General features: G+C 40.5%; 3 protein-coding genes across 4 annotated transcripts in view; all 3 read right to left on the bottom strand.

The window, feature by feature from the left end:
* The window catches only part of pde1cb (phosphodiesterase 1C, calmodulin-dependent b), a 117,854-nt gene extending 114,596 nt beyond the window's left edge, over positions 1-3,258 (bottom strand). The window contains exon 1 of the mRNA XM_085377780.1: positions 2,985-3,258. Coding sequence (XP_085233906.1) covers positions 2,985-3,258 — 274 coding nt within the window. The remainder of the gene's footprint in view (positions 1-2,984) is intronic.
* A 3,234-nt stretch (positions 3,259-6,492) lies between these two features.
* On the bottom strand, positions 6,493-11,478 carry viml (vimentin like). Its single transcript, XM_085377907.1, has 9 exons — positions 10,952-11,478; positions 10,612-10,672; positions 8,776-8,871; positions 8,343-8,507; positions 7,622-7,747; positions 7,207-7,427; positions 7,045-7,088; positions 6,883-6,968; positions 6,493-6,785 (listed from the first exon to the last, which is right to left on the bottom strand). Exons 1-9 carry the CDS (start codon positions 11,476-11,478, stop codon positions 6,744-6,746), a joined length of 1,368 nt encoding a protein of 455 aa, XP_085234033.1. The 3' UTR covers positions 6,493-6,743.
* Positions 11,479-18,027: 6,549 nt separating this feature from the next.
* Positions 18,028-27,357, bottom strand: LOC146613251 (uncharacterized). Of its 2 annotated transcripts, XM_085378781.1 has the most exons (4): positions 26,689-27,357; positions 24,509-24,668; positions 20,428-24,107; positions 18,028-20,238 (listed from the first exon to the last, which is right to left on the bottom strand). In XM_085378781.1, exons 1-4 carry the CDS (start codon positions 27,355-27,357, stop codon positions 18,028-18,030), a joined length of 6,720 nt encoding a protein of 2,239 aa, XP_085234907.1. The 2 variants fall into 2 exon arrangements, with proteins under 2 accessions (XP_085234907.1, XP_085234906.1); XM_085378780.1 differs by having other exon boundaries at positions 18,028-24,107.
* Between the last annotated feature and the right edge of the window lie 551 nt (positions 27,358-27,908).

The raw sequence follows: 27,908 nt of genomic DNA, 5'->3' as shown, positions 1-27,908 counted from the left end.
AAAAACAGAGCAGGATGTGGGAGAACAGAAGACTCATAATCATACCTGCACCAACTGTGTGAAGTCATCATGTCAATATGTCCGAAATATCTGATTAGTGTTTCAAGGCCTTTTTTGAATCTATGCCATGAAAAATTAAGATAGTTCTGAAGGCAAGAGCGGGTCAAACTCAGTACAATCAAGGTGTACCTAATGAAGTGGTAGGCGAGTGTACATTTAAATTAAAGGCCACATTCAACTTAAATAAAAGCGTTATATTTTCCAAGAATTTCTTGTCCATAAACAAAAAAATATATATATCACAGTAATTACTTATGGACTTCTACATTTGGAAGCGAGTGATTTCTTCTTTAATTAGAATGTCATTATAGGAAAATCAGCTTTTTTCACGCTGCTCAGAAAAGTGTCCGATTATGTGGATTTAGGAATGAAATTAAGATAAGATAACCTTTATTAGTCCCACACGTGGGAAATTTGTTTTGTCACAGCAGGAAGTGGACAGTGCAAAAGTTATGAGGCAAAAATTAGAATACAATAAGAATAAACACAGTACACAACTGTACAGAATAGAATAAAATAAAATACTATATACAGTAGAATAAAATAAAATAAATATACAATAAGATAAAAATAGAATACAAATACTATATACAACTGAGTAAAAATACAACGATGACAGAAAGGATTATTGCACTTGGTATTATTGCATATGTATGGATGTGTGTGCTTGATCAGTTAAAGTCTTTATTATGGAGTCTGACAGCAGTGGGGAGGAAAGACCTGCGAAATCTCTCCGTCTCCATTATATCTTAACACATGAAGAAAAAATCTCGGATAAAAACATGTCAATAATTTCTTGCTACTCTTCTACAAATCACGTTAAATCTTTTAAAACCTACAATCTTAAATGCAACTTGACTCCTTTATGTAATATGACTGATGTATGCTACAACAGCAGCTCCACCCCCTTTAACACCACTTGAAATCTTATGACCTATTTTTTGTGCTAGTCATAAAATCCGAAGGGTAATTGCAGTTCTTCAACATCAGATGCACGTGACTGTATGACTGGCTGTAAAATAATTCCTGGAACACATGTTGCGTAGTAATGGTAAAAGCTGTTTTGGTACTGATGTGTCCATATTAATCATAGGGTGTGTTTGTCTGTGTGTGGTCTCATCTAGCCATGCTCTAAAGACCCAATATAAAACCTCTGCAGTCCCTTAACATTATAACTAGGCACTCTGATACTGAAGGGATCCAACCAGATAAGCATGACACTAAGGTTGGTGCTTATTTTATTTTTATTTTTTTTGCCATGTGCGTTTTGTTTTGTTTTCCCCCTCAGGAGGTAGCACTTGAGTGCACAGTCAGGCAGGAGACTCTTCAGCACACATAAACGTCACTGGGGATCAGGAAGGAAACTCAGCGGGAGTCTACACTGTCATATGGTCATGGAAACTGCCCAAAACAGGTGATATTTAAGGAGCCAACCAGGGAGAGGAATTTCCCTCGAGGACAGATATGCGAGGAGTTGTAACTGGAGATGGCAGCGGTAGAGCAAGGTGAAGATGCAGATTCACACTCGTCTGCAGAGCTGAGTAGGCATTAACCAGACAACACAAGCAGCTTCAGCAAGACTTTGTACATTTGTGCATGCTGTATATCTCAGCTGAAACACACAACTGCCAAACTGCAGGGTTAACATAAAATGATAGGACTGTTAGTTTTGTTTATTTCAGTCGGGGGGGCATCTCAAACATCAAAGAGATGCTTTGGTAGTGGAGATATGCTGCATTGAGCCTGGTCTTCAAAGAGCTCAGCATTCATTCAGTGAATACCTTTTGTCAGCAGGATATTCACACGATCCTCTGAAGTGACCAGTTGCTCTCATCTATTTTAAAAAAAAATCCATGAAATGAACCACAGACATCTGCAGTATAAAGTAATACAAAAGCCAGGATGCCCCCCCCCACCCCACCACACCACACCACACACAGAGAGATGTTGCTTTCACATGAAATGAACCTGAGAAATTCTATTAATGAAATAGCTAACCTGATCTATGGAGCGGTCACTTACTTTTACTGGCATTCATCAAAACATCATTCCCACCTTTCAACAGAGTGTGCAGTACATGGCACTCATGACCAAACCTCAGTGATTACTGCATGTCAGTGGTTTTCTAAGAACAGCTCTAGATACTTATTATTAAATACAAGATGAACCTAACGCTTCCAAAGAAGAAGCAAAATGGCCACTATCAGTGCTATGGTGAATGTATGAAGCATGAGGAAATTGTATAATAACTATTATTAAAACCATTTTAATGACATAAGCCTTTCACAGTAGTCCTATTAGAAAGTCATGCTGCAAAACCCTGAATGCCAGACCTTTATGTGGAGTATTTATCTTGTGTCACTGCTTGTTTTAAAAAACTTCCACATCTGCTGCGTGTTACTCGACCCTTCTCAAAGATTACCTTTTGGCAAGAAAACCACAGGTGTAATCAATGACATTAATAAGTGCAGCTGCAATTTAAATTAGCATCCAAATGGTTCTGCTATTGTACACCTGGCTCATTAGGTCTCTTAATTGAACTGAGCCATCATTAATTTCACTACTTCCACCTGTGCTTCTCTGTGTCTTAAAGAGTGATAGAAGAAGTATTCAGATCCAGAACTCACTATATAGATTGGCTCCAGCTGCTGTCTAACTTTATATTATATAATATAATTATATATATTATATTTAATTAAGCGCTATCTTTTATAAACTCCGTGTGTTTTGTAGTTGTCAAATAAGTGGAAAGCAAAATAATTCTGTGTGAAATTTGGAGAAGTTAAAGTGTACTTGCATAAATATAACTGGGTAAACTGTACTATGTGTGACTCTTAAAGTGGCATTAGTATGTGTTGTTCTCCACAACTTCTCCTTGTTATGTGCTATTATGTCGTAAAGCAATCGCATGCTGTGTAACTCACCGCTTTGTGGACTCTCGAAAGCCTTTTTCTTTGAACTCTGTTTGGCTCTGTCGGAGTCCTGTCTGCTCAGGACCTCGGACAGCGACTGCCGGGAGCTCTGCCGTGCGGTCTGGTTAGAAACGTTGAACCGTGTTGCCCTTTTCCTGTCTTTGCTATTGGCCCGGTCTGACTCCGGAGCGGACTGGCTTCTCTCCGGGTCATGGTTCTCCGGCTCTGAGCCGACTTTCACCAACGCGTTCCTCGTCCTAGTTAGAGCAGAAGTCACCGAACCCATCGCTAATTGAAAGTTAAACGTCTCAGTTGGAAACGGTTACTCTGAATTTCATTTTACCCAAAACCTGTTGAAAGTGGCCAACAGTGAAAAACATGTACTTCAGCTGTAAGCTTGGGACTTCATCGTAAAGTTACATTCAAAAGAAAGAAAACTCCGCACTTTGACCGGACCGTGTCTGCATCTTCCTCGTTTTCTGTTTCCTCCGAAAGACACGTCATCTAAAGTTCCTCCTCTGTCAACAAAAGCGCGGATCTCCCGGGACAGGGAGGCGAAAACAAGCGGCAACAATTAACCAGCAAGGTATCCCGAGCTGTTAAAACAGCTGCGCTGACATAAATGTTAATTGCATCATCACAAATTACCTGTAGATTCCCTTCGTCACAGGCGACTTTAGTCCTATCTGCGAAAAGTGATCGCGAGATTTGGGCGTGGTCAAGAAAATGAAGGTGTAGTTCCTGGCTACTTCAATTATTAACCGGAGAGAAGAGGGGTGCAGTTGTCTCAATCACTGGCAAACAGCAGTTAAAAAAAGTAGGCGATGTACTTACTTATTTATTTGTGTATTACATTTGCAGCAGCATTTCTATCAGTTTTTAATTAGAACCATGGGGCAATGATTGTTACACTAAGTTTAACTTTTACTAATTAATTTAAGTGCAAATAAGCTACATAGTAACCAACTATGTTTCTAAGATGAAATTAACACTTATTCAAACATATTATATGTTTGTGATGGAAGACCAACACACATGGTTAGGGAAGCATCAGTGTCACAGTGAAAAAAAAGTCTGCTGCAGGAGTCTGGGTACTTAATGCACTGAAATCAGTTGACCTCATTATACTTGCGCCACATTGACCCCGTTGAAAAACTATTATGTAACACTGTGGCTGAATGAGATGTTAACAGCTTCATGTTATAAGGTGACCTGAAATCCCAGTCTGAAGTAACTATACCTGCCAGATATGTCCTGGGGGTACAGAATATTATATTTCACTTGTAAGAAAAAAAGTGTAGTTTCCCAAACATTAAAGTAGATGATCCTTAAGTTACACTTCATAAATTAAAATGTGTCATTAAATGTTAAGGTCTAATTTTAAGATTAACTGTGTGTAGTTTTGTTATATTTACTTCATATATGTTATAGTTGATCCTATCTCAACCAGTCCAGAGCTTTTGATCATATCACATGACTTTCATCAGCAGATGACATGTAACTGTCACATAATTTTAGATTTTTAATTATTCTTTCAGAGCCTAAAACAGTACAAAAGAAGAAGCAGAAGAAGAAAAAGAAGTCCACCTTAGCTTACAAGTTTAGTCAAATACTATTTCTTTATTTTGGAAACAGCAGCTGACAAAATAATCTCAGATGCTATTGTATTTACTGGATTGAACTGAATTGAGTTGAATTGTGTCATAGTGGCCTGGAGCTTCTTCTGTCTCCGATCTATTCAGATCAGCTCTGTTTATCATATTCTGTGTTGTTTATCACTTGAAAAACGTTTCAACAGTAACTAAAATACTCCTGATATATGCCCAGGTGTGTGTTAATTAAACTTGTAATGTATTTTTCCACTGGAACTGTGACAGCGACTTGAATGAACTATCCCCTCAAATGTTTGTGGTCACTTAAAATTGTCCAGTTTTTGACAGAAAAGCACATTTTATCGACTAATGAAATAATTAGATTTTTTCACATGCAGGGATTAACAAGCACATTTGCAGCAGCCGTCACTCCTGTGTTCCAAAGGCACATTGTGTTAACTAATTTGATTTTACTATATTAAAAGGCCAATAGGCTGTGTGGTACCTGATGGAATAAATGCCGTTAGTTGATTATCAAAAGTAAAAATAAAACTATTGTTATGCTTAAAAATATCTCTATTATGTGTTACAGGCACTACAGCACTATACTATAGTTACTATAGTTACCATAGTATAGTAACTAAGAGGACTTCACTCTCAGATTGCAGGCTTACGTGCTGAGCCTTCAGCTTTTAGGCCCCTCCCCTATGGCACAAACTCTCAATCTGGATTTGGAAGACAAATACCCGACTTACATTCATACATTTAAAATTCAAAGTAAAACTTTATTTTTTCACAAAGCTTATAGTTTGGGTTGTTTCAGGTGAACCTAAACCATCCCTTAGTTATGCTGCTATTTGCTCAGGTCACTGGGGTTTTCTTTCTTCGCTTTATTGCATATCATTAACTTTTGTGTATTTCTAGTATACTGAGAGCTGTCTCCATTACACTGATTCCTTTTCCATGTGTAAATACTTTCAGAACAAAGGTGGTAGGGTGTGATTAGCTGAATCCAAAGACCTCACTGAAGCCCCTGAATATGAACTGTCTCTGGATGAAGCTCCTTAGTAAAATAGTCACTGATAAACATTATAGGCATATAATGTCTCCATCAATACTGCTTGTCTGATAACCAAATCATCACGACCTGAGAGGAAACCTTATGTTCAGTAAGGCAGTAGTAAATTATCACAGCATTACAATCACAGGAGTTAGTGTATGGGATAACTGTCCATCAATACGTAACTGCACAAACAATTGTGCAATTTGTTTAAACACAACAAATTGCACAAATACTGGAAATGTTCCTCTCAATGATTGAGTTGTTTCATTGTGTTCTATTGAAGCCAAGCTGAATGAATTCATTAAGGTTCTTCTTTAAGCGATGACATGGAAGCATCCAAATGTGCATAACATATGCGGAATAAATTAACTAAACTAACAACCTAATAGTTAGGGTTTTTTTATTTTTATTTTGTCCCTATCCCGCACATATTTAGCATGAATATTTAGCAAGTATGTTTATTATGTTTGGAGTCTTACTTTGATTTTCAGAAGCATAATTTAACTTACCGTAACTTACTTTGCAAAAAATATTTTTAATCAAACTTACTATTCAAGTTTGCTTCTTAGCCTCAAGGACACTTTGACAGTTTGATTTACTTAAAATCAGATAAAAGAGATTGTTTTTCATGCAATTCTTTATATGTATAGCATTAGGTATAAAGTATTTTTATACTTTATAACAATAATGCACTGCAGTATTACAAGTATTACACCTTGTGCACAGTAGCGAGTAACAGTCTTCATGGTTTATTGCTGCATACAGGCAATTGTGACATCTTTAGCATACAGTTTTTCTGGTAAGTGCATGCTATATTGATCAAAAATACTACTTTGGTTACAAAGATAGATTTTTGTAGGCCTCAGTGAGAACTGCTGTGTTGTGCTGACTTCATTATTGTGTCTAAACAACTGTGACAAAATACTTGCTGCGGCCAAGGAAGCAAAATACAGTCTGTGTCAACTAACAGGCTTACTGGATCACCACATACAAAGGCACTTCTCGAAGCTGTTTGCTTTTTGTGTGTTGCTGGTTTGTTTGCTTGCTTGTAGCCCGAGTGAAATGTGTTTCTTCTTATTGCTTTTTGTTGGTGGTTTGGTAAAGACAAGGACATTATTAGTCCATGTCATCGTGGTTCTGGGTCGACTCGTTGATCACCTGAACAAGGGAGCAGATGAAGAGAGAAAAAGCGATGAGCAGGGATATATCTGTATGTGCCTGTATGAAGTGAAAGATCTCTTTAAGCGTATTCTACCTGACCATCCCTGGTCTCAATGGTCTTGATGAGAACTTTCTTGGTTGTTGTGGTTTCGATAAGTGGTTTGGATTCAACCATTGTTTCTAAGACAGAGAAGTATCGTTAGAAACTGGCAAAAACTGTAATTCCAACTGTAAAAATCAGCATGGGGAATCTTACCTCTCAGGTTAAGCGATGAGAAGTTTGGCAAGGGGGTGGAGATTCTGCAGACGGAGAAAATACAGCTCACTAATTAAGATTAGCATCTTGAATCTTGAATCAAATGAGTGTTCATATCTGTATTACAGATTAATGCATTTCAGAAAATGCTTCTCCCATCACCTGCTCTCCTCTCCTTCCAGCAGCTTTCTATAGGTGGCAATCTCAATGTCCAGAGCCATCTTGACATTTAGCAAGTCCTGGTACTCGCGGAGGTGACGAGCCATCTCATCCTTCATGTTGTGAATGTCCTCCTCAAGACGGCTGATGGTGTCCTGGTACCCGCTCGTCTCCAAGGAGAAGTTCTCCTCCACCTCCCTCATCTGGCGCTCCAAGGACTCATTCTGGGATGGCAGCCAAGACAGAACAAAATACACTTTTGCAGTAAAAGTTAAGAAAAAAGAAATATTTTCCTCTCTGCTTTTCTATTTCCTTAACTTGTGCTCAGTTTCCCCCTTTGCTTCCAGTTTTACAAATGTTGAATATTTTTATATATATTCTGTATCGTCTATATTGCAGCCAAAAACTGGAAACTCACAGTTCCTTTCAGGGCATCCACTTCACAAGTAAGTGCCTGAACTTGGCGTCTGTAATCATTGGACTCCTGTTTGGCCACTCTCAGAGCTTCATTATTCCTGGCTGCAGCTTCAGTGAGGTCAGCAAACTGGCAATCACAGTGACAAACAGAGAGGAGAGACAGAGGAAAAGAAGGAAAAAATGAGAAATCAACTCTTCAATAAATGATGAGTCAGAGGCTGAAGGAGATGGGAGTACGGCAGCTTTCATAAAGTGTGTAAATTATGAAAGATGTAGCCACGACAGAGCCTTGCAGGGATTACCACTGTGGCACCAGTGCTCTGAGGCACTTTTAAGGTTACTGACTTTCCACTAGTGCTCAAACGGCAGGAAGGAGGATTGCTTATACCTTGCTAGTTCTCAGTATTCTAATGTATAATCAGTTTTTAAGATAAGAAAGACTAATCACATAATTTGGACAAATGATGTTGCATTTATACGGTGAATTTGTTAGCAAACACTTATTTTTTTTACCTGTCAAACAAATACAAAGAAACATTAGTGACACTTGTTAGTCTTTTAATGGCCTTCCTGATAAATTTTGAGCCTAATATTTACTTGTTCTGTTGTTTGGTTAGATACATGGTGATGTTATGAATATAAAAACATAAAAAATTCACGAGTTGAAGGTGTAGTTCACGTTACTGCGCTTGGTTAGATATGCTTCTCTAAAATGCCTTTACCTTGGATTTGTACCATTCCTCTGATTCCTGGATGTTTTTGGAGGCCAGGTTCTCATACTGCAGACGGACGTCCCTCAGAGCCGCTGTCAGGTCAGGCTTAGCTATATCCATGTCCACCTGCACATGCTGCTGCTGCTGGATCTGATTCTGCAGCTCCAACATTTCCTGTAGCAAATTCAGCAGAGTCAGTTTATACAGTTAGCACAGAACGTTTTTTAACAGTTATTTTGTATGCTTTTGTGCAATTAGCCTTAAAGACTTACAAAAGCTTTGGAAACTAAACCCTGCTGATGTGGCGCTTGAGCAGATTAACAAATATTTCAAACTATTTGGCCCAGTTTTTCTAAAGGTACCTTTTTCCTCTCAGGCTGCACACGTGCAGTGATTCTGCAGTAGACCGATTTAGCTTAGGCAACAAAAAAGGAAGGCTTACCTCATCATGCAGCTTCTTGAGGAAGTTGATTTCCTCTTGGAGTGACTCCACTTTCCGCTCCAGGTCCAGTCTGGCGAGGGCAGCATTGTCTACATCCTGTACGATAACACTGACTCTTAATAAGGTGACTTGTGAAGGTGACATGAGTTATGCATAATGTGCTTGCTGACAAAGAAAAAAAACCCTGTTGTGCACATGCTGTAAAAAGCCCTCACACAATCCAGTGCACAAAATGACCCACTGTATGGTTGATTAAGGTCACAAACACATGCATCCAATGAAAATCAACTGTGGGCACATGACATGTCCTTGCAGACGTTGTTAACAGATGAGTAGGTGTTTTCTCGTGTCGTTATACAATTCAGCAGCTGCATTATAGGCAGACATTTGCTCAAATACTTCACATAAGCACTATAATCAAGTTCAAGAAGAAAAGTGACTTTTTCCTCATCTACATTTGTTTGGCACAGTTATTTTATCTTTTGCTCTATGATTCCTGAGCTCAGATGGAGCATGAGTTTTCTCACTTATACAATAAAACAAACCAATGAACCTCTATAGCTGCTGGCCTGACAATCTTTGTGTGTGGGAAAAGGCTGGACAGAATTGAGTGAAATTTTTAGTACTGGAGAATACCCAGAACCACAACAAATTATTAAAGAGATTATTAATAACCTAACCTGCAATCCCTTGCAGTTTTCTCCAGTAGAATTCCAGATCTCCTACTGGTAACTAATTTGGCTTGTTATCATTTTATAACATTACTGAATAAAGTTCATAAAGCCATCTTCTGTTTTATCATACTTAATCATACATACAGACTGGCTGTGGCACCATGGCTTTGTTGGGGCGTTGGCAGGCTGGCAACTGAGGTATCAGCAAATGAAGCAGCTTTGCCTCTGCACTAATGCCACAAACAAAGTGTGCTATTCAGCAGGGGTTCCCAAACAAGCCCAAGGCTGAGAGAGTGACTGTCTGCCTGACTGAGCAAGAGCTGGCTGTGGGCTCTGCATTGTTGTCAGTGTGCCACTCAGGCAAGCCACGGGGACTTCCTTCCTCCCATTCACACAGACAATGCCATGACTGTGTAACGTATTTATCACTTAAAGCAAGTCCTAAAAGGTATATAATCATCATGAGTCTAACATTTAAACTACATTGGTGGGATGACAACTTTCTTTTTCACCTTTTTATTCCATGACAACCTTTGGAAACTGTCTGCATGACTCATCCCTGTGAAAACCAGTGATACGGAACAATCTCTGACAGGACCATAACAAGTGAGATTTTTCTGTGCTGATGCTCTCCCAGAACGAGACAGCCGGATCACATGGTGGCTTGTCTTCTCGCTCTGATAACCACATTGGAGCCACACTGTTGTTGCCCTTGTGTCCGGCTCATTCATTGTGACCAGTCAGACTTAAAAAGATCTCCTCTCGCTGCAGGCCTGATTTAACTCAACAGTCACAACTTAGCCTTTTGTACCAGTCCAGGGTCAGTCACTGCTCTACAGCTATTTTGATCATGCCTAGGATCTGCTGTTGTGCCATCAGAAGGGTGCATTCCTGTCTCCACAGCTCATGGGCAATAATTAGAGAGAGATCACCCAGAAAAGAAATGAGAAAGTTAATCTTCATATTAAGGATAAAGGTTTATCCGATTACTTTCACATCACTTTCCATCAGTTTGGTTGCTTAAACCTTAATTTAACCAAAAACAGCTGAGAATATGAGGCACTGTAGGTCTGCTATTGAGATCTAAGACACTTCTCTTTATCACCCTCAAAATGTCCATCTATTGCAGTTTTTGGCTGCTGTCACCAGTGTAGAGCTGTACCTGTCTAAAGCCCTGCATGTTTGCCTCAGACTCCTCCCGCTGGGAAATTTCATCCTGCAACCTGCAAAGAAAGGCATAAAGCAGAACCTTTATTTCAGCAGCCACTGTAAATATACACTTAAAAATCATTTGCGGCATTTACTTCTCCTTTAAGCACGAAAAACAACTTTTTGCGCAGTGCAGGGTAAGAATTTATGTTTACATACTTTCACTCTATACATAGTCTGTTTAGGCTCTAACTAATAAAGATTTATGTAATGTACCAGAGCTGAATAACAGTTCTAGACAACAAAAGAAACAATACATGGAGTTGAGGACAGAAAAGTGCCACGCCTCCTACTTCTCTCTCAGCCTGTCGATGTCGTCCGCCAGGTTATCCCGGTGAACTTCCACGCGGGCCTTTTCGTTGGTGAGCTGGTCCACCTGGCGTCTCAGCTCCCTCATCTCGTCCTCGTAAAGATCTCCGACCCGGGACGTCCCTTTGCCCCGCAGCTGCTCCAGCTCCGCCAGCAAGATCTTATTTTGCTGCTCCAAGAAGCGAACCTTCTCGATGTAGTTGGCGAAGCGGTCGTTGAGGGACTGCATCTGCGCCTTCTCGTTGGTGCGGTTCGTGATGAATTCGGTGTTTATGGCGTCAGACAAGGAGAAGTCCAAGTTCTCGGATGCCAGCCGGGGCATGGCTGCACTGCTCCGGAGCCTCTGGGTCTTCGACGCGTATATGGTCGGGGTGGAGGAGAGCCCGAAGGAAACCCGGGATGAGCGCACCGGGATCGAAAACTGGCGGCTCGAGTAGCTGGACCTTACGGCGGTTTTCTCCCCGCCGAACATCTTTCGGTAAGAGGAATGTGGACCTGATCTATAGGCCATCTTGTTTGTGTATTTAAGTACTAGAGCACTGTCGCCGGTCTGGAATATATCTTGTTTCTATCAGCATCTGCGAAGAGCGCCTGGGAAGGCGTGTCCTAAACCGTTACTCATTTATAGTCTCCTCCTTATGCAAATACGTAACAGTGACTTGAGTGGCACATTGAGAATCCAATCGCAAATCAGAGCACACATATTTGCCTGTCAGACTCGCAGATATTTACACCAACTCTTCGCATACAGTAGCCTAAAGTAATTGGATTGTGCTGTTGTGTCCAAGATATTGATCCTGAAGATTTTGCACACATTTGAGACTACTCTCACCAAGTTTGCCCGAACTTTAACGCTCATCTTCATTTTTACTGGGACACCAAACATCACAATGAATGATTTTACACTCTCACTTACTGTAGATGAAACAGTGGCATTTTTAGCACCTCACAAGAGGAAAGGACTTTTTCATCATACAATGCTGAGAATTGTAAAGAAAACAAGTTAGGTTTTTTTTTAAAGCAATGCACCCATGTCAGCACTAAGCACAGTCAGTGTATGACTACATGTCTAAGTGTAATACCGTAGTGTTTTACGTATGTCTACTGTTTTGGTGAAGGGTGTTTGCTTGGGTGAGAAATACAGGTCTAGTAAAGTATGTGCAAGTCAGCAGCCTCACACAACGGTTAATCAGGTTTAAAGAACAAGTCTGATGATGTCACACACTAATCCTAGGAGAGAAAAACAGAGAGCTTGGGGGATATGAGTCAAAGTCATTCAATACTGGCAGGTTTGCTGCATTCCTGAAGCTTTTGTTTGGGGTGTATTATTTGTCACCCTCGTCTCAGACTGAAATGCAACGAAAATAATGAGATATTTCCGTAAGGACTAATCTTTGTGTCCAAAAGCTCTTTCCTTCTTTCCCCTCCTCTGTCTTTTGCCCTTCTCAGCGCACAGGGCTGTCAGTGCTGCAGTGCTGCTGACTTGCTGAGATTCAGTGATTCTGAGGAGAGACGCATGGCAGCAGAGCTGAGCCAATGACACCTAACACCTCCCAACTGTGCTGCACTGGTGCTGCTGAGCGTTATCTGCTCTTTAGTAAACATAAAATAAGTCCAAGATGAGAGATCAAATTGGTTTTAGTGACTTTTTTTTCACTAGATAAGACTGAATGCACAAATATCTCTTTCAGGGAGACTTTCAGATTTTTGGCTTGCGGGTGAGGGTGACTGCGGTTATCTGAAGCTGGCGTGCAGCCCCTGAGATATGACTGTGCAGTAATAAACCCAGCTACTCGGTGAGCTTGTTTGATCTTTGTGATGCAAACTTCAAATTATAGCCTGGCTTTGCCTAAGCAGATTGACTGTTTAAAGCTTTTGGTTTATTCTCATAGTCCTTATCTGTGCCATATTTGTTAAGACTTTGCACAGATGTTCTAGTCGACGTTTGTGCGAGTTAATCAAGTAAGAAGTAAATGGTGATTGTATAAATTGGATTTCACCTCTCTCATTTTGAATAAATTACCAGAACACACAAAATGTTTGCTTTTTGATTTTGATTTTGAATGTGCAGAAAATAATGTGAGTGAGTGTGCAGATAAATGAGAAAGAATCATCTGAATCTATGTTTACATGACTCTGGCGCATAACCTGAAAGGCACTGAAAAGCTTTATGTATGTATATTATCAGCAATATTTTTTTTATTCGATTCAATTCATATTTATAGCATGAAATCACATTCACCTCAAGGTGCTTTATATTATAAGGTAAAGAGCCTACAACAATACAGAGAAAATCCCACCAATCAGATGACTCCCTATGAGGAAAGAGTTGGTGACAGTGGGATGGAAAAACTCCCATTTAATAGGAAGAAGCTTCAGGCAGAGCCAGACTCAGGGAGTGTTCTTTTGAGGTGATACAGTACTGTGGAGTACTATGCATAGAGAAATATACTCTCTCTTTCTAGTCCCTTCAGTACTCTCACTGCAGCATTTTGCATCAACTGAAGGCTTTTTGGGGAGTTTTTCAGCATAGCCTGATAATAATAAATTACACTACTCAATAGAAAAGTAGAAATGCATGAAATATTTTTTCAGCATCACTCTGAGACAGGGTGTTTCAAATTTTTTGAAACATCCTGTGCAAGCTATTGTGCAAGAAAGCAGTCCCACGTTTCTGTTTAATAATTATTTGTCTTTTCTTTATTTGTGCAATTATATAAACAAATCCAATAAAATCACAGTATGAGACGTGAACTGCTTTGAAGTCAATTTTGATACTGATTTGGGGGTTTTGGAGCAGTTTTTTTTAATTTCTTAAGTTAGCATTCATGTTGTGTTGTTACAAGATGACTGTCACTGAATCCTATCCTGAAAAGTGAGATTGTGTAAGTATTTTCTATTTTTAAACAAATCTTTGTAAAGTTGATGAAGTTTATGTGTGTGGTCAGATCTGTATCGAGAGCCATTTAAATTTTTGCTTTTTTTCATGGGATTTAAAGAAGCATCAAATCTTACAAAGGGGCATTTGCCAAAGACATGCAAGGACGAATCAAATAAGGAAACTTCCAGTTAACTTCCAGCATAAAGGGAAAAATGCAGTTAAAGGTATCAAGGAAGATTTTGTACAATATGGCCCACAGATGTTTTAGTATTAAAGTGAAACATTAAAATCTAAAGAGAACTTCAAAAGTTCAATTCCAAACTTTTGAAACTGGAGAAGTGATAGGCAAAAGCATAATAACTGAAGCAGTTTGTGGTGCTTGAGCATGCAAACATGAGGCCATGGTTTGAGTAAAACAGTGGAAGCCCATTACCAAAAGCAGCTACGTAAATTCACATGATCAACGCTCACTTAGAAACAGGGTGGGGGCCATGAAAATTCCTGCTCCCAGGCCCATTATGATCCCGCTCTGCCAGTATTGGCCACAGAGAGAGACAGAGGAGGCCTGGATTGACACAAACAGAGCAGGGATTGTGTATTGCTGATCTGTCACCTAACTGCATCAAGAGAATGCAGACAGTAGGCCGTAATTATTGTGTGTAGCACGGCGCTTGACAGTGCAACAGTTTGGGCCAAATAGCTCCCATTCTTGGGAATGTATCGCTTGGTCTTTTTATTTTTGTTGCTGAGATTCCGCTTTTCTGCTCCAAAGCAACAGCCCTGCGGGGGAGCTAATTAAAGGAGGCGTACAAAAAGAATCAAATAAGACTCGACATCAGTCAGAGTCAGTCACTCTGTAATGGCGCAGGGCAACAGATAAGTTCAATCTTATTTCTGGGTGTGGTCCCTTCAAAACTGCAGGGTAAAAGCAAAAAGGAACCCTTTGTTTTATCTCCCATGATGGTGAATCACAAACCCGTGCGCACCAGTAGCCATAGTGATCATCCCCAACATTATTTAGCAGAACTAAAGTGGAGACAGTGGCTGCACTGTTCATCGATTCTCACAGGACATAAGTGATGTGTTCAGCTATAAGGTTGTGAAAATTAGTTATTGTGGTGAGAAGATTGCAAAAAGTCTCTCTCTCTTTTTTTTCCTTTGGTCTTTTTAAATTGGTCAGCATCTCTGCGGGTCATGACCGCTCAGATTAATTGTAGGCAGAATCTGAGCACAAAGTATTTGCTGCACATGAGTTAATGCACAGAGAGCAGACAGTCATAAATCTTAACGTGAGAAAGAAAGGCTGTAAATCCACGGCAGGGGCTTCTGTGGGCTTTTGTCAAGTCAGTGTGAGAGTCAGGTTATCATCAGTGGGGGAAAGTAGAGCCTGTTTAAAACTGGATTCATGTGGTCAATGCTAATTCTTAGAGAGTTAAAAAATCACATCAAACACCACCTAAACAAGGACATTTATATGTATGTCTTGTCTTTAAGTAGTCTTCAGGAATATTTCTCCAGGCTTTTTAAAGGACATTCAAACCTTTTCTTTGGATGTTGACTGCTGTTTGTTCCGTTCTCTGTCAAGATGATCCCACACTGCTTCAATGTTGACATTTCCAATTTATATTCAGTACTCCATCAGACCTGATACTGATTTTCATAGCAGTTCTTGTGTATTTAGGCATACCTCAGCCTTTTCTCCCTGTTTCCCTTCCTTCAGAATGGATTCCTGATATGCACCTTTCCACTGAGTCCATTTCTGATGAGGCTTCGGCGAACAGTAGATGGATCAGGTGAGGTCAGGTTCTGGAATTTTCAGTTACTTCTTCAGGACATAACTTAGCAGATACTGTTTATCTGGTGTAGATTTTTTTGTCTGTCACTTCTCCAGTTTAGGGTCTTTTTTATGCTTGAGTGATTTATAGTTTAGTCCTAAGTGACTTAACAACCGAACAAACAAAACCAAAAGTCCTCTGAAAACGGTCAGGCTCAAGAACTTTGAAAGACCTTCACAATGCCTGTAGAACTATTCACCAAGAACACTTTAAAAGTTAAAAGAAAGTCTGGCTCCATTAGAAGCAACATATAAAAAAATAATGGGTGTTCAAGACTTTTGCACAGTACTGAACATTATACTGCTTGTTTTACTGCTGTTTTTAAGCTGGATCTTTTCTGTCAATGGTAAGCAAAACACATAGAGCAGGCATGTGTGCTCATTTCGCTTCCACTGGATACCTTTGAACCATGGTAACAACAGAGGAATTAAAGTGCAAGGGCTATTTTCCAAATCTCCATAGTGACTGACAAAACCCTTGGAAAGTATCCAGAATGGTCACTTTGTAAAGACCTCTCTCCCCCATTCTCTTTGTCTCTGTATTTCTTTGTCTCACTCTGTGCTTGTGTGTGTGTGTGTGTATGTGCGTGTCCATGTGTGTGTGATTGCAGGGAAGGGTCAGGCACAGGGACAGGGAGCGGAAACACCCACACACACTAATAGGATTTCCCAGCATTCTCCCTTCACATTAGCATAAAATCATCATGTGTAGTCTGTCAAATATTTAGCATGTAAATGTCGAAATGAATTATCCCTGTTCAAATTACCACCTGCAGCCGTCTGGTCAGACTTGTTTCAAGGATAAGATCCCTCTGGTCACGCATATTACAAGCTAGCCTGTCAATGACGATCACATCAAGTGTCACTTGCATATGCCTGACTGCATCAGGGGGCCATTGCTGACACCGAGTGACAGCTGCAGATGACTCGCACTCTCCTCTGCACCTTCACCTGCCCGAGGATGAGTGAGACTCAAATAGTGTACACGGACTAAAACACAGACTTAAAACAACAACCAGTAGATAACAATTTTGTATCCAAAATCAGTCTATTAAAGTACATCTTTTAATAGTTTAGAGGATAAACGGAGTAATGTAAGCCTACGGCTCGTTCAAAATTCACATGTTTCACTTAGTTGTAACCAAAGTCAAATACCACCAGAGCCCAGAGATGCTTCTAGGCACTCAACACAAATATGATTATTTTCACTATTTTATAACTCAACCCTGAAAGTATTTTGAGGAGACAGGGATGAGTGTATATTTTTTGAGCTGCCTTTTTTAACCCCTACTTATAACTGGGCTACATTAGTCAATTTTCTATTTGAGAGAATAACATCCCACAGGCGTTTGTCACCTAAATCTTTTTAAAAATCAAGCTGACAAACTCATGGACTGACTCACTGATGTGATGATTGATTGACTGACTGGGTGATTGATTAGACGATGGATAGAGTGGTAGACAGGCTAATAAAACCACCAAAAATAATCTCTTCTGTTCCCAAAACTTCTCCACTGTGGACGTGTGAACATGTAAACACAGGCTTTAAACACAGGTACACCTTTAATAGAGATAGCAATGTAAGTTAAATATTGACTGTACATACAACATTTCAACTCACACCCAAAGTGTGGGTGTTAAAAGAAGGCACATAAAAAAAAAAGTAAAAACTCAGAAATGAAAATGTTCACTTTTCTATCATTGGTTATCCTGATGACCACTTTAACACATCCTGATATGTTGATAAAATAAGAAAGCATTCAATTATTACAGAACCAAAGCAACAGTATCAGTTTTGTGTTCACCCAATCAGTTTCACTCCTTTGTACTCTATTTTTGGCCTCAACCAAACCCTAAAGTAAAAAGCCAGTACTACAGTAGTCCAATTCACAAGTAGCATATATCCTGCTGATTAAATGAGCCTGGGTAAGAAACCTATAACTTATAGATTTTTTGCAAGTAAATCAGTTCTTTAATCTAAAAAGATCAAACAGCTATTAGAAACAAATGTTCTGGACAAACCCAAACCAGCAGTAAAATAATACAAGCAATGAAATCTGCTTTCTATTACAGATGACCTTTTTTTTTTATTTCCCGTATGATGTTCAAGAGATTTGAGGGAGAAGAAAAATAGGTCTTATTTGTTTACATTCTTCTATCCTATCAAACACTACCTGATATTCAGCACCAAAAAATATCGTAAATTTAGACTTTTTTTCTGTATGCAAATAAGAGGCACAACTCTCATGGTTCATAATTATTTACAGATAAAACAACAAATTTTTCAAGTTGCATGACATTAAACAACAAACACAGTCGATACTAGCAGCTGATTCTGTTAAATATCATAGTATGGGGCAGTATTGGCCACATCTCAAATGCAGATTGTCCATTGAGTCTTGTGCTTGTAGTACATGGCTTACGCCACCAGATGTCCTACTTGGCTGTGTCACAACCGCTGACTCGCCCTCGGGATGAACTTTTCTGTCTGGGATTCTGAACTCCACTGACGCAAAGGAAGACTGACTGCCATTTTTATTTGCCCAGGTTTTTGATGTGTCAATAGTAGGTGACACCCTGACACCCCTGCCTCGAGCACTGCTTTTAATACTTGAAGCATCTAAAAAGGGGTCCGAGTCGCTACCATGTGGCAGGTTGTAGTAGATGCACTTTGGAGTCGGAGGCTTCGCCATCTCCTCGAGTTCTGATGAGGATATGGCTGCAAGGGGACTGTGCTGAGTTTTGAAATGGGGCGGGGAATCGTCGCTAGTGTTCTCCTGACCTGTGTCTACGGATGTGCTGTCCAAATTGCTGTACATTCCCAGCGAGACTGGAGGAGATTTTCTTATGAGATGGTTCTCCTTTAGGAGCCATCTGCCTTGATCAATCAAAACCCCATCCGCTGAGTTTTGTGAGACAAAAGAAATGCACTGTGCAGCCTGTGTGGTGGCTTCACGATCTGCTTTTAATGAGCTTGCTGCACTGAAGTAAGAAAGATCCTCCCTTGAGGCTTTAGTACCTGAGTCACTGGAACTAGGAAAGGTTCCTGAGTTACTTGCAACAGACAACTCTGAGCTAGCCAGTTCCAGACTTGTCCTCTCAGCTTGGACAGCTGAATGTGTATAGACTGGAGAAGGTTTCTCTGAAGCCTCTCCTCCACTCTCTGACATAATATCTACAGACTCCTGAGTTCTATAGCTGCCGCTCTCTGATGTTTCTGGTCTGTAATCAGATAAATCAGAGGTGCTCGGGCTTGGCAGGCATTTTAAGCCGTATGAACTGTCTTTTCTGCTTTTCAGAAGAACACTTTGCTTGGTTTTTACAACCTGAGCATTATCAGGCTCTATCCTAATTTTCCCATCCTTGTCATATATGAATACAAGCGAAGAAGACCGGAGGGCATAGTTCACAAAGTCGAGTAATTCCTGGGATATTTCCCCTGGATGAGATAAACTGCCACTTCTTTCTGTAAGCATCTCTCCTCCTTCATCTGTTTCAGTAACCGTGTCTGTTCCGTTACCTTTGTCATCAGCACACTGACCTTCAGAGGAGTATTTGCTTGGGGATTCAGTGCCTTGTTTTTTTTCCTGGTCTAATTTCTCTTGTGGCTCCTTCTCTTCATCATCCTCCCTCTCCTCTTCATCTCCAGTTTGACCTGCTGTCAGATTTTCATCCCTCTCTAACTCTTCTCCACATTCTCTCTCTTCTGCTGATTCTTCCTCCTGACTACTTTCTGTTTGCTCCGGCTCTCTCCTCCTGTCTTCAGCCTCATCATACTTTTCATCTTCTGTGTCCATGTCCCTTCCTCCGTCTACCTCTTCCTCGTCTGTTGTTGTCCTTGCTCTCTCTTCCTCTGTATTTTTAACCACAGAATCTCCACTACCTTCCTCCTCATGTTCTTCATCTTGTTCTCTCTCTTCTTCTACCTCCTCCTCTTCATTGTTTCCCTCACTAACCTCTTCTATTTGCTGTGTTTCCTTTTCATCCTCAACTTCTAGCTCATTTCTATCTTCATTAAATTCTTCCATTTCCTTGTCATCATCTGCATTTTCACTAACACTTTCCTCTGCATCTGTTGCAGTAACTCCATTTATTTCTGCTTCCACCTCCTCTTCCTCATCTGCCTCAATACCATCCCCAATTTTCTTTTCCTCATCGTCAGATACGTCAGTACTTTCCAGTAGTTCCTGCTCTACATCACCTGTAACAAGATGTAACTCTTCATTTTCTTCCTCCTCCTGCTCTAATTCTACAGTTACATTTTCTACTCCACCCCCTTTATTTGTGTCTTCCACATTGTCACCTTCATCTTCTTTCTCCTCCTTATGCCTCTCCTCATTTTCCCCTCCATCACTGCTTTTTTCCTCACCTTCCTCGCAAACCTTCTCATTTATCTTCTCTTCCTCCTCTGTCTCCCCAGCACCCTCTCTCTCATCTGTTTCTTCAGCACTATACTGAGTTGGGTCCTCATTCATAAAATCTTCATCTGTCTCATCAGCCTCTTCTTCCTCTCCTTCTCCTAATTCATCCCCCAGCTCTCTTTCATCCAGTGTCATCTCTTCCTCCTCTTCATCTGCCCCTGCTCCTTTCTTGTCAAGAGATTGCTCATCACTCACTTCCTCTGATTCTGATTGCTCTGGCTTTTCTTCTCCATCTTCCCCTCTTCCCCTATTTTCTTTTTCAGTCCCTTCACTATCGGCCTCTGTGTCTGTTCTATCTCTATATTGCTGGTTCACCTCATCTACTTCCTCTGTTGTTTCCTCTTCATCTGTCCCTTGCTCTTCTTCATCCACCCCTGCTTCTTCCTTATCAACAGACCCCTCTCCGCTGTCTTCGTCTGATTGCTCTGGCTCTTCTTCTCTGTCTTCCTCCCTTTCTCCATCTTCCTTTTCAGTCCCTTCACTTTCATCTTCTGTATCTCCACCCCCCTTAATCTTCACCTCCCTTTTCTCCTCTAGTTGTTCCTGTTCTCTACTTTCTTCTTCTTTTTTCACCTCCTCTCCATCTGTCTCTTGCTCTTCTTCATCCACCCCTGCTTCCTCCTTATCAACAGACCCCTCTCCACTGTCTTCGTCTGATTCTGATTGCTCTGGCTCTTCTTCTCTGTCTTCCTCCCTTTCTCCATCTTCCTTTTCAGTCCCTTCACTTTCATCTTCTGTATCTCCATCCCCCTTAATCTTCACCTCTCTTTTCTCCTCTAGTTGTTCCTCTTTTCTACTTTCTTCTTCTTTTGTCTCCTCCTCTTCATATGCCCCTCCCTCTTCTTTATCAATAGATTCTTCACTACTTACTTCCCCTGATTTTGCTTCTTGCTCCTCTTCTTCCTCTTCCTCTCTTTCCCAATCTTCCTTTTCAGTCGTGTAACAATCAGCTTCTGTCTCTTTTGTATCTTCATCTTCCCTCATCTTTACCTCTTTTTCCTCCTCTAATTGTTCCTCTTTGCCACTTTCTTCTTCTTTTGTCTCATTTTCTTTGTCTTTTAATAACTCTTCTTTTTCTGTCTGTGATTCTTGGGTTTCACTAGGCTGCTCTGACTTGCTTATTATTTGTCCCTGTTGGGTATAAACTGCATCAGGAGTGTCTTCAGTTACACATCGACTATCAGACTCAAGTGATTGTTTTGTTTCATCGTTACAGTCCTGGACAAATTGCTCTAAATCTTCCTCTGAGTCTGACTGGTTTCGATCAGTCTCTACACACTGGCTCTCTTCCACAGGGTAAAAAGTTCTGATTGTCGAAGCGATCTGTTCCCTGAGGTCTTGCGGCATGCTCAGCTCCTCCATCAGCTCATCAATGCCCGAATGCTGTTCCTCAAATGCATCGCCGCCTTCAGAGACGACATCGAGCGCAAACTCCGTTTCTGACACTTTGGGAGAAAGGGGTTCACTTTCAAGCCTTTCCCTCAGAATCTGGAAATCCTTCCAGCTCTGTCTTAAACGAGAAGATGCTCTGCTTTGCAAATCAGTCAGACTTGCTCTCTGCTCTTCCTCGTCCTCGATGGCCGAAATCTTCTGCAGGGACTCCATCATTAGCATCGCCTCTGACTTGGTTCTTGATATTTTATCCTCTCGTGGTGTGGAGTCTATGAGGTGATCTCTCAGAGTCATCACTGACAAGAATGACACAAAGGCTTTACACGACGAGCCAAACACTGAGGCTACTTGTGTCGGGAAATCGGGAAGGCTGTTAGATTTTTCAAGGTTGGATGCCACGTTGGTGTCAGAGGCTCTTCTGATGCACTGAATGGATGAACAGAGTTGTTGCAGGGCAGGCTTTATCTTTGCTTTGGGACTCAAAAAGTTAGATGATGAAGATGTTTCGTCGCCAGCTGGACAGATGGCCTCTGCAGATTTGTGTGGCCTCAGTCTGTTCTCCTGATGTTCAAGGTCAGCTCTGACATTTGGCATAGAAACACTTAAACCTTGTACTGTTGTTAGTTCTTGGTGGCTAAGAGGAACTGATAGACAAAATGATGATCCCTTTATAACATCATTGGAGGATGGGTTATTTTCATCAAAATTAGTATGGCATTCATTTTTTTCATCTGATTCAGAATCTCCGCCTATCTGAAATATAACCTTTGTTCGAGATTGTGTTTCCTCTGTGATCACCTCCTCTGGATATGGCACTTGGTCTGGGGTGACTTTCTCCAACCAGTTCTCAACATATTGGTGGATCTCGGAGGGTGAAGGATCGAGAGAAGGCATCGAAACAAGCGGTTTTGTTGGTGATATTCCGCTTTCAGGCATGGATTTTGGCTTGCTAGTTGTCTTTTTAGTAAGAGATTTGTTGGGTTGCAAAATGTCTGACATGTTCTTTTTCATTTGAGGCCTTCCAGTTGGAGTATTTACATTGTGGCCAATATCGCTAGCAGCTTCTTTGCTTGTGTTTTGTCTCTGTGGTGCTGTTCTAACTAATGAGGCTGAGCTCTTTGTTGGTGTTTTTTCACCTTTATTGGATTTCTTAGATTGGAGACTTTCTGCTTTCTTTTCTGCTCCTTTACTCTTTTGACCACTTCTAGCACTTTCAGAAGAATTCACACTCCTTTTCCCCACACTGACCTTACTGCTTAGCTTGTCAGCAGATGAATGCTTGCTATCTTTTGAGGGGCTGATTAGGCTTTCCTTCGGTTTTTTATCCGTGTTACTTGTTGAAGTTGAACTCTTCTGGCTCCTGGCAGACGTAGTCGTCTTTTTCTTCGTCGTGCTTTTTGGAGTGTTGTCTAGTTTTACTCTCTCTAGAATTTGAAGGTTTCTCTTGGTTTCGTTTTCACTCAGTGAAGACAGATTGTTTGTATTCTCATGTGTCAGAGATACTGGCTCTGATGACAGTGATAGCATCTCCTCTTTCTGCCTTTGCAGTGAGTCAGCAGTGGGTGGCTGCCAGCTACAATCTATATCACAATCATTACTCGATGAATGAGGCCCTGAGTCAGTCGACTGTTTACTTTGTGGTGCCAGAGGGGAGCCATGTAAAGGAACGCCATCTACACTATATTCCTGATTCGCCAAATAGTTGTCATAGCAGCCTTGGGTCTCATAAATATGCATCACAGTCTCTCTAAACTCCATCCCATTATTCTGTATCTGAAGGACCTCAGCAACTCCTGATGACCTGATGGAGGAGGGGGTGCATTTGTTGCTCATTCCTGCGGATGCTGTTTTGCGAGGTTTTGGGATGGGTCTATTGCTGCTGCTGCTGCTGTGTTTGACAAGGCAGTATCCCTCCGTTGTTTCGCCATCGGCTGTCCTTTCCACATAGGAATAATGTCCCAGCATGCTCTCTTGCACCCCTGACTCTGTGACCCTCTTCACACTCTCAATAGACGCCTTTTTATTAACATGTCGAGGACCAGGTGTGGGAGTGCGTTTGACACTTTTTTTCGCTTTTCTCGTAGCTGTTGAAGTGTATCCTTCACATGTTCGCTCATCATTAAAGCCGACGCCTCCAGCTGCGGAGGGAAAGTTCTCCTCTTTCGTTTCTTCCTCGCTGATACTAGAGGAGTCTTTGGGAATGACATTGTTCGAGTCAGGGGAGCGGTTGCCTGACTCAGAAATTGAGGCACAAGCTGCCCTCTTGCTAAGGCTGGTGCGGCTGAGTGTGGTTGTCCAGTGGAGCATCTCCTCCTCCTTAATGGTCAGACGAACTTTCATCTCCACAGTCATGCTGCCATCTTGATTCACGCGGAAAGACTTTTCAATGTCATCATCGTGAGGTACGATGCAGGTTTGATTCACGTTATCTTCCCTGCCAGTTCCGGACATCTCCATAGATGTGTGATGCTGATTGGCTTCTGCTTCAAGTACTCCATTGTGGGGATGCAGGTGGCCATTTTGAGACTTGTTTATCTGGTTCACAATATATCGCTCTGATGACACGGAGAAGTTCCTTGATCCTCGTCCGCTCGAGAAAGACTTTTTATTCTCTGCTTTCAGAGATGTTTGGAGAAGAGATGGGACAAAAAAGAAAGAAAAAAGATCTTGGGTCACGTAAAGATTTTGCAGTAGTGCTTCAAAGAATAGAATAGCAGAAATTATAATAAGCATGCTTATGTGCTTCACTCTCATATCTTTCTTTTGAAAATTAATCCGGACACCCACAAAAAATCTACCATTTTTATTTTATACCATTGTTTTGGTATGAAAGTAAACAAGATACAACGTGAGATTACTCTGTGCTTTTTTAAGAGATTTGACACTTCAAGGAAAAGATTGTATAGATTCAAACTTGCGTACAGAGAGCGTATGAGAGAGGTATGAGAGTAACTGAATAGAATAACAAAACATAACATATTTCCTTTTCCCCGTGGCGTAAACTAACACTTACGTGCTCTAGGTTGTAACATTGATGGTTCAGCAGTTTCCAGGAACATGGCCTGTGCCATCTGGCCTGTTCTGTGAAAACTATAGTTTGCTAATCTGAAAGGCTCGTTGCCCGCTGCCACAACAACTCCAGAGCACAAGATGATAGCAGCAAGACCATCAACCTAAAAGAGGAGAAATGAGATTGACATTCAACATGGGAAACCGCAGATTTTCTTCATCTTATGAATGCATCACTTACTCTATATGTGACTATTCTAAATTATGCACTTCTGAGCTTTTTTTTTTTGAATAACACAATTTTAGTCTGTAATTTATATCCCTTAAAAACTGCCGAAAATTAGATTCTTTTATTTTTGCGTCATTCCTTCTCAAATCAACACTGGTCTTCTGTTTGATCGTCTCAGATTTGCATATTTTACACACATTTTATGGTACAAAGGTTAAACATATAGAACGAGTCCTGTACAATTTTAGCTTTAATCTCCTAGGACCTGGCGTCCACATATATGGACATCACATTTTGGATTATTTAGACCAAAATACTCAATTTTGCTGATATCCACCTACAAGGACATTATACTGCTACTGTTCTATTGAAATTTTAAACGAATATCCTCATATGTGGCTCTCATTTTTCTTAGAAACACAAATCAGGTTTAAAAAAAAAATCTGGTAATTCTTTGTTTATACATTCATCGGGTCCCAATATGCCCAAATATGAAAGAGAAATTAAAATGCATGCCGTGGAAAAGTTCGGGTCTTAGGAGGTTAAATATAATTTTTTTAAAAGCGAACCATCAACCTATTTTCATGCCATCAGAGGCGATGTTTGAACACAAATATCTCAAAGATCATTAAAAATAAAAGCCTAAAATTTTCACTCTTTTTTTCTTACCATCAAAATGAATCAGGATTTGTAACAGATACATCAAAATAATCTCTAATGACACACAGTGGTGTGTATATTTTTCATTTTCAAAACCTGAGTAACTCAATTTAAATATTTCTTGGCAAATAATCCTTTAATTAAAAAAACAAAACAAAAAAAAAACATTTAAACTAAAAGACTTTATCCTCATCATCTCAAAGGTACTGAGAGAATTAATTTGGTACATTAAATGTCTATGGAATAATCGGATGTTTGAGTATCTACGATTGCGTGACAACTGAGAAGACTCCACTGATCAGCTGATCGCCTGACCTTGTGTCGTGGTTTAAAAGTCTGGCAGAAGCCCAAGTTGCTTCGTCAAACACAAGCACAAGAGTAAAAAGTCAACCTTAAACATGTAATTAGACTGAAAAAATGTGGATAACCACTTTGTAGATTTGTTTATATCTGTCTGTCTGTAGCTTTTTTTTTTTTCCATCCTTGTTTTGTGCCAGGCAGACACACCTTTGCTTAATATAGATTGAGGTGTCTTTGGAAAGAAAGTAATATACTTACTGCTATACATAGAAAGTATAATAAGTGGAAAACACAGGTCTCACACAGCAGGGAGCCAATTTAAAATTCACAAAAACATTGCTCCTTTTAAACCCACATAGACAATGAAAAATGCATTTCCAAGTTCTAAGCCTATGTGCTTGTGTTATTTTTGGCTGTTATAGTTAAATATTCGAACCATCAAATTCTATCTCCTTTCTCTTCTCGTAAAACTTTCTTTTAGAAATCACCTACAATCCTGAGGCAATTGCACAAATTTATTTTCACTGATTGCAGAGTGAGATTAAAATGAAATGTAACTGCGCTACATTTACTTAAAAGAAAAACACCCTACATTTGTCGGTATCTATCTGAGAACAATACTAGTAGGTGCATAGCTCGATCTGTTTCTATCCAAACACACACCTTTAGACAGATTTTTTTCCTCGCTGAGCTCCTGATCTAACAATGTGGGTGAGGAAGGTGTGGGTGGAGGGAGACACCTCTGTGGCTCCAGTAGAATGAACTGTGCTCTGTAAAACTCATGAGTAATCCAGTATTTCAGATATTTAAATCCCTCCATCCCTTTTGTTCAGAAACTAGCAAAAACATCTGGTTTGTAAAGGATAAAGACTGAAAACGTGGACAAATAGCAACATGTAACATGTAACACTGATGACATAAAGATTTATTTTGGAAATTTTACCCATTTCACAGGACTAGTGATGATTCCTATTTTCAGTTTATCGAGAACTTACTCTTCTGCCATCTGTAGAGTAGAGTTTCAGCACTGGGAACTGCAGGATCTGCGATAGGTAATCCAGCAACGCATCAAATGTTGGAGCTGTTCTTCTCTGCAAAACAATTGTGCGTTTAACACTTGGATCCCTGTTCTTGATGACCATAAGCCTCTTTGGTGTCCGTACTGCCACCCTTTCAGTGACCTTTGCTGGCCTGATGGCTTCATTCTTGCTGCCAAACTGACCAAATCTGAGTCCTTGACGCCGCCGCCGTCGCCCTGCACTGAGCGGTCTGGTAGTATTCCAAGGTACCTGCCGCCGGTTCACTTCATCCAGATTTATTGGCTTCACACGTTTCTGGTCAGAGCACACATAAGCACCTCCATCATGTAAGTCATCTAATGCCTTAACAAGGTGAGTCCCCCGGGGTGTGGTGATAGTCCTCACTCCAAATGCCAGGGGCACTTTCTTGGAAAGAACATCCAGTAGAGCATCTAAGGTCTTAAAGGTGCGGGTATTGATGACCATTCGATGCCCTCCAAACTGATAGTCACCGCTTTTGTAGAAACATACTCTTTTAGAAGCTGAAGGGTCAGACGAGAGCTGCAGGGGTCGGGAGGGTAAGGTCTGCCCACTCCCAGAGGACAGTCCCTGGGTAGGGGGTTCCTGGATAGGTGTAGTGCTCATACTGTCTGGAGGGAACTGAAAAGAGAACAGAGAGGCCATTTCAGTGTAGTCAAAGTCGCTTTTATCCTTTTTTTTCTCTAATTTGATGAAACCAAGATATATAAAAGTTGCTTATAATATAGACAATAAGAGAAATAATACAATAGTAATAGGGAAACTGCACTTTTGGCTTAGTGCAAAGGACATTAGCTGTTTATGTGAAATATAATGAAAAAATAAAATAAATGAATATCAAACTACCACAAACCATTTTCTTTAGAATTTTCTCAGTGTGTAGGTTTTAGGATGCATTTAAGTTGTCGTGAGTGAAACTAAACTGACTGCAAATGTACATAAAGAGGGCTGCAGAATATAATCATTTTTCCTGAGCAAATTCTGTAATCCATTACAGAGAAAACCTTTCAACTTTAATGTAAGGCGAACAAAGTAATAGAAACACCTCTGGTTATACTGCAACAGAGTTCAGTGTCATAAACTACATGCTAAACCTCCACAAATACAGGATTTAATACAGGACAGTTAGACTGAATTACATTTAGCTAAGTGTACCC

The sequence above is a fragment of the Diplotaxodon limnothrissa genome, linkage group LG18, assembly GCF_057381915.1.
Source record: "Diplotaxodon limnothrissa isolate DT_005_m linkage group LG18, D_limnothrissa_male_GT1.1, whole genome shotgun sequence".
Classification (NCBI taxonomy): domain Eukaryota; kingdom Metazoa; phylum Chordata; class Actinopteri; order Cichliformes; family Cichlidae; genus Diplotaxodon; species Diplotaxodon limnothrissa.
This window is presented reverse-complemented; position numbering and strand designations above follow the sequence as displayed.

What these genes read in the sequence shown, in the direction of transcription:
- LOC146613251 (XM_085378780.1), bottom strand. Translation starts at nt 27,357, where the DNA reads ATGAGCACTACACCTATCCAGGAACCCCCTACCCAGGGACTGTCCTCT. An exon ending in ACTCTACAGATGGCAGAAGA is followed by an intron (nt 24,669 to 26,688) that starts GTAAGTTCTCGA and finishes CTCCTCTTTTAG; the next exon opens with GTTGATGGTCTTGCTGCTAT. An exon ending in AATGTTACAACCTAGAGCAC is followed by an intron (nt 24,108 to 24,508) that starts GTAAGTGTTAGT and finishes CTCTGAAAGCAG; the next exon opens with AGAATAAAAAGTCTTTCTCG.
- viml (XM_085377907.1), bottom strand. Translation starts at nt 11,478, where the DNA reads ATGGCCTATAGATCAGGTCCACATTCCTCTTACCGAAAGATGTTCGGC. An exon ending in CTGGAAGGAGAGGAGAGCAG is followed by an intron (nt 7,089 to 7,206) that starts GTGATGGGAGAA and finishes CTCCGTCTGCAG; the next exon opens with AATCTCCACCCCCTTGCCAA. An exon ending in CTCATCGCTTAACCTGAGAG is followed by an intron (nt 6,969 to 7,044) that starts GTAAGATTCCCC and finishes TCTCTGTCTTAG; the next exon opens with AAACAATGGTTGAATCCAAA.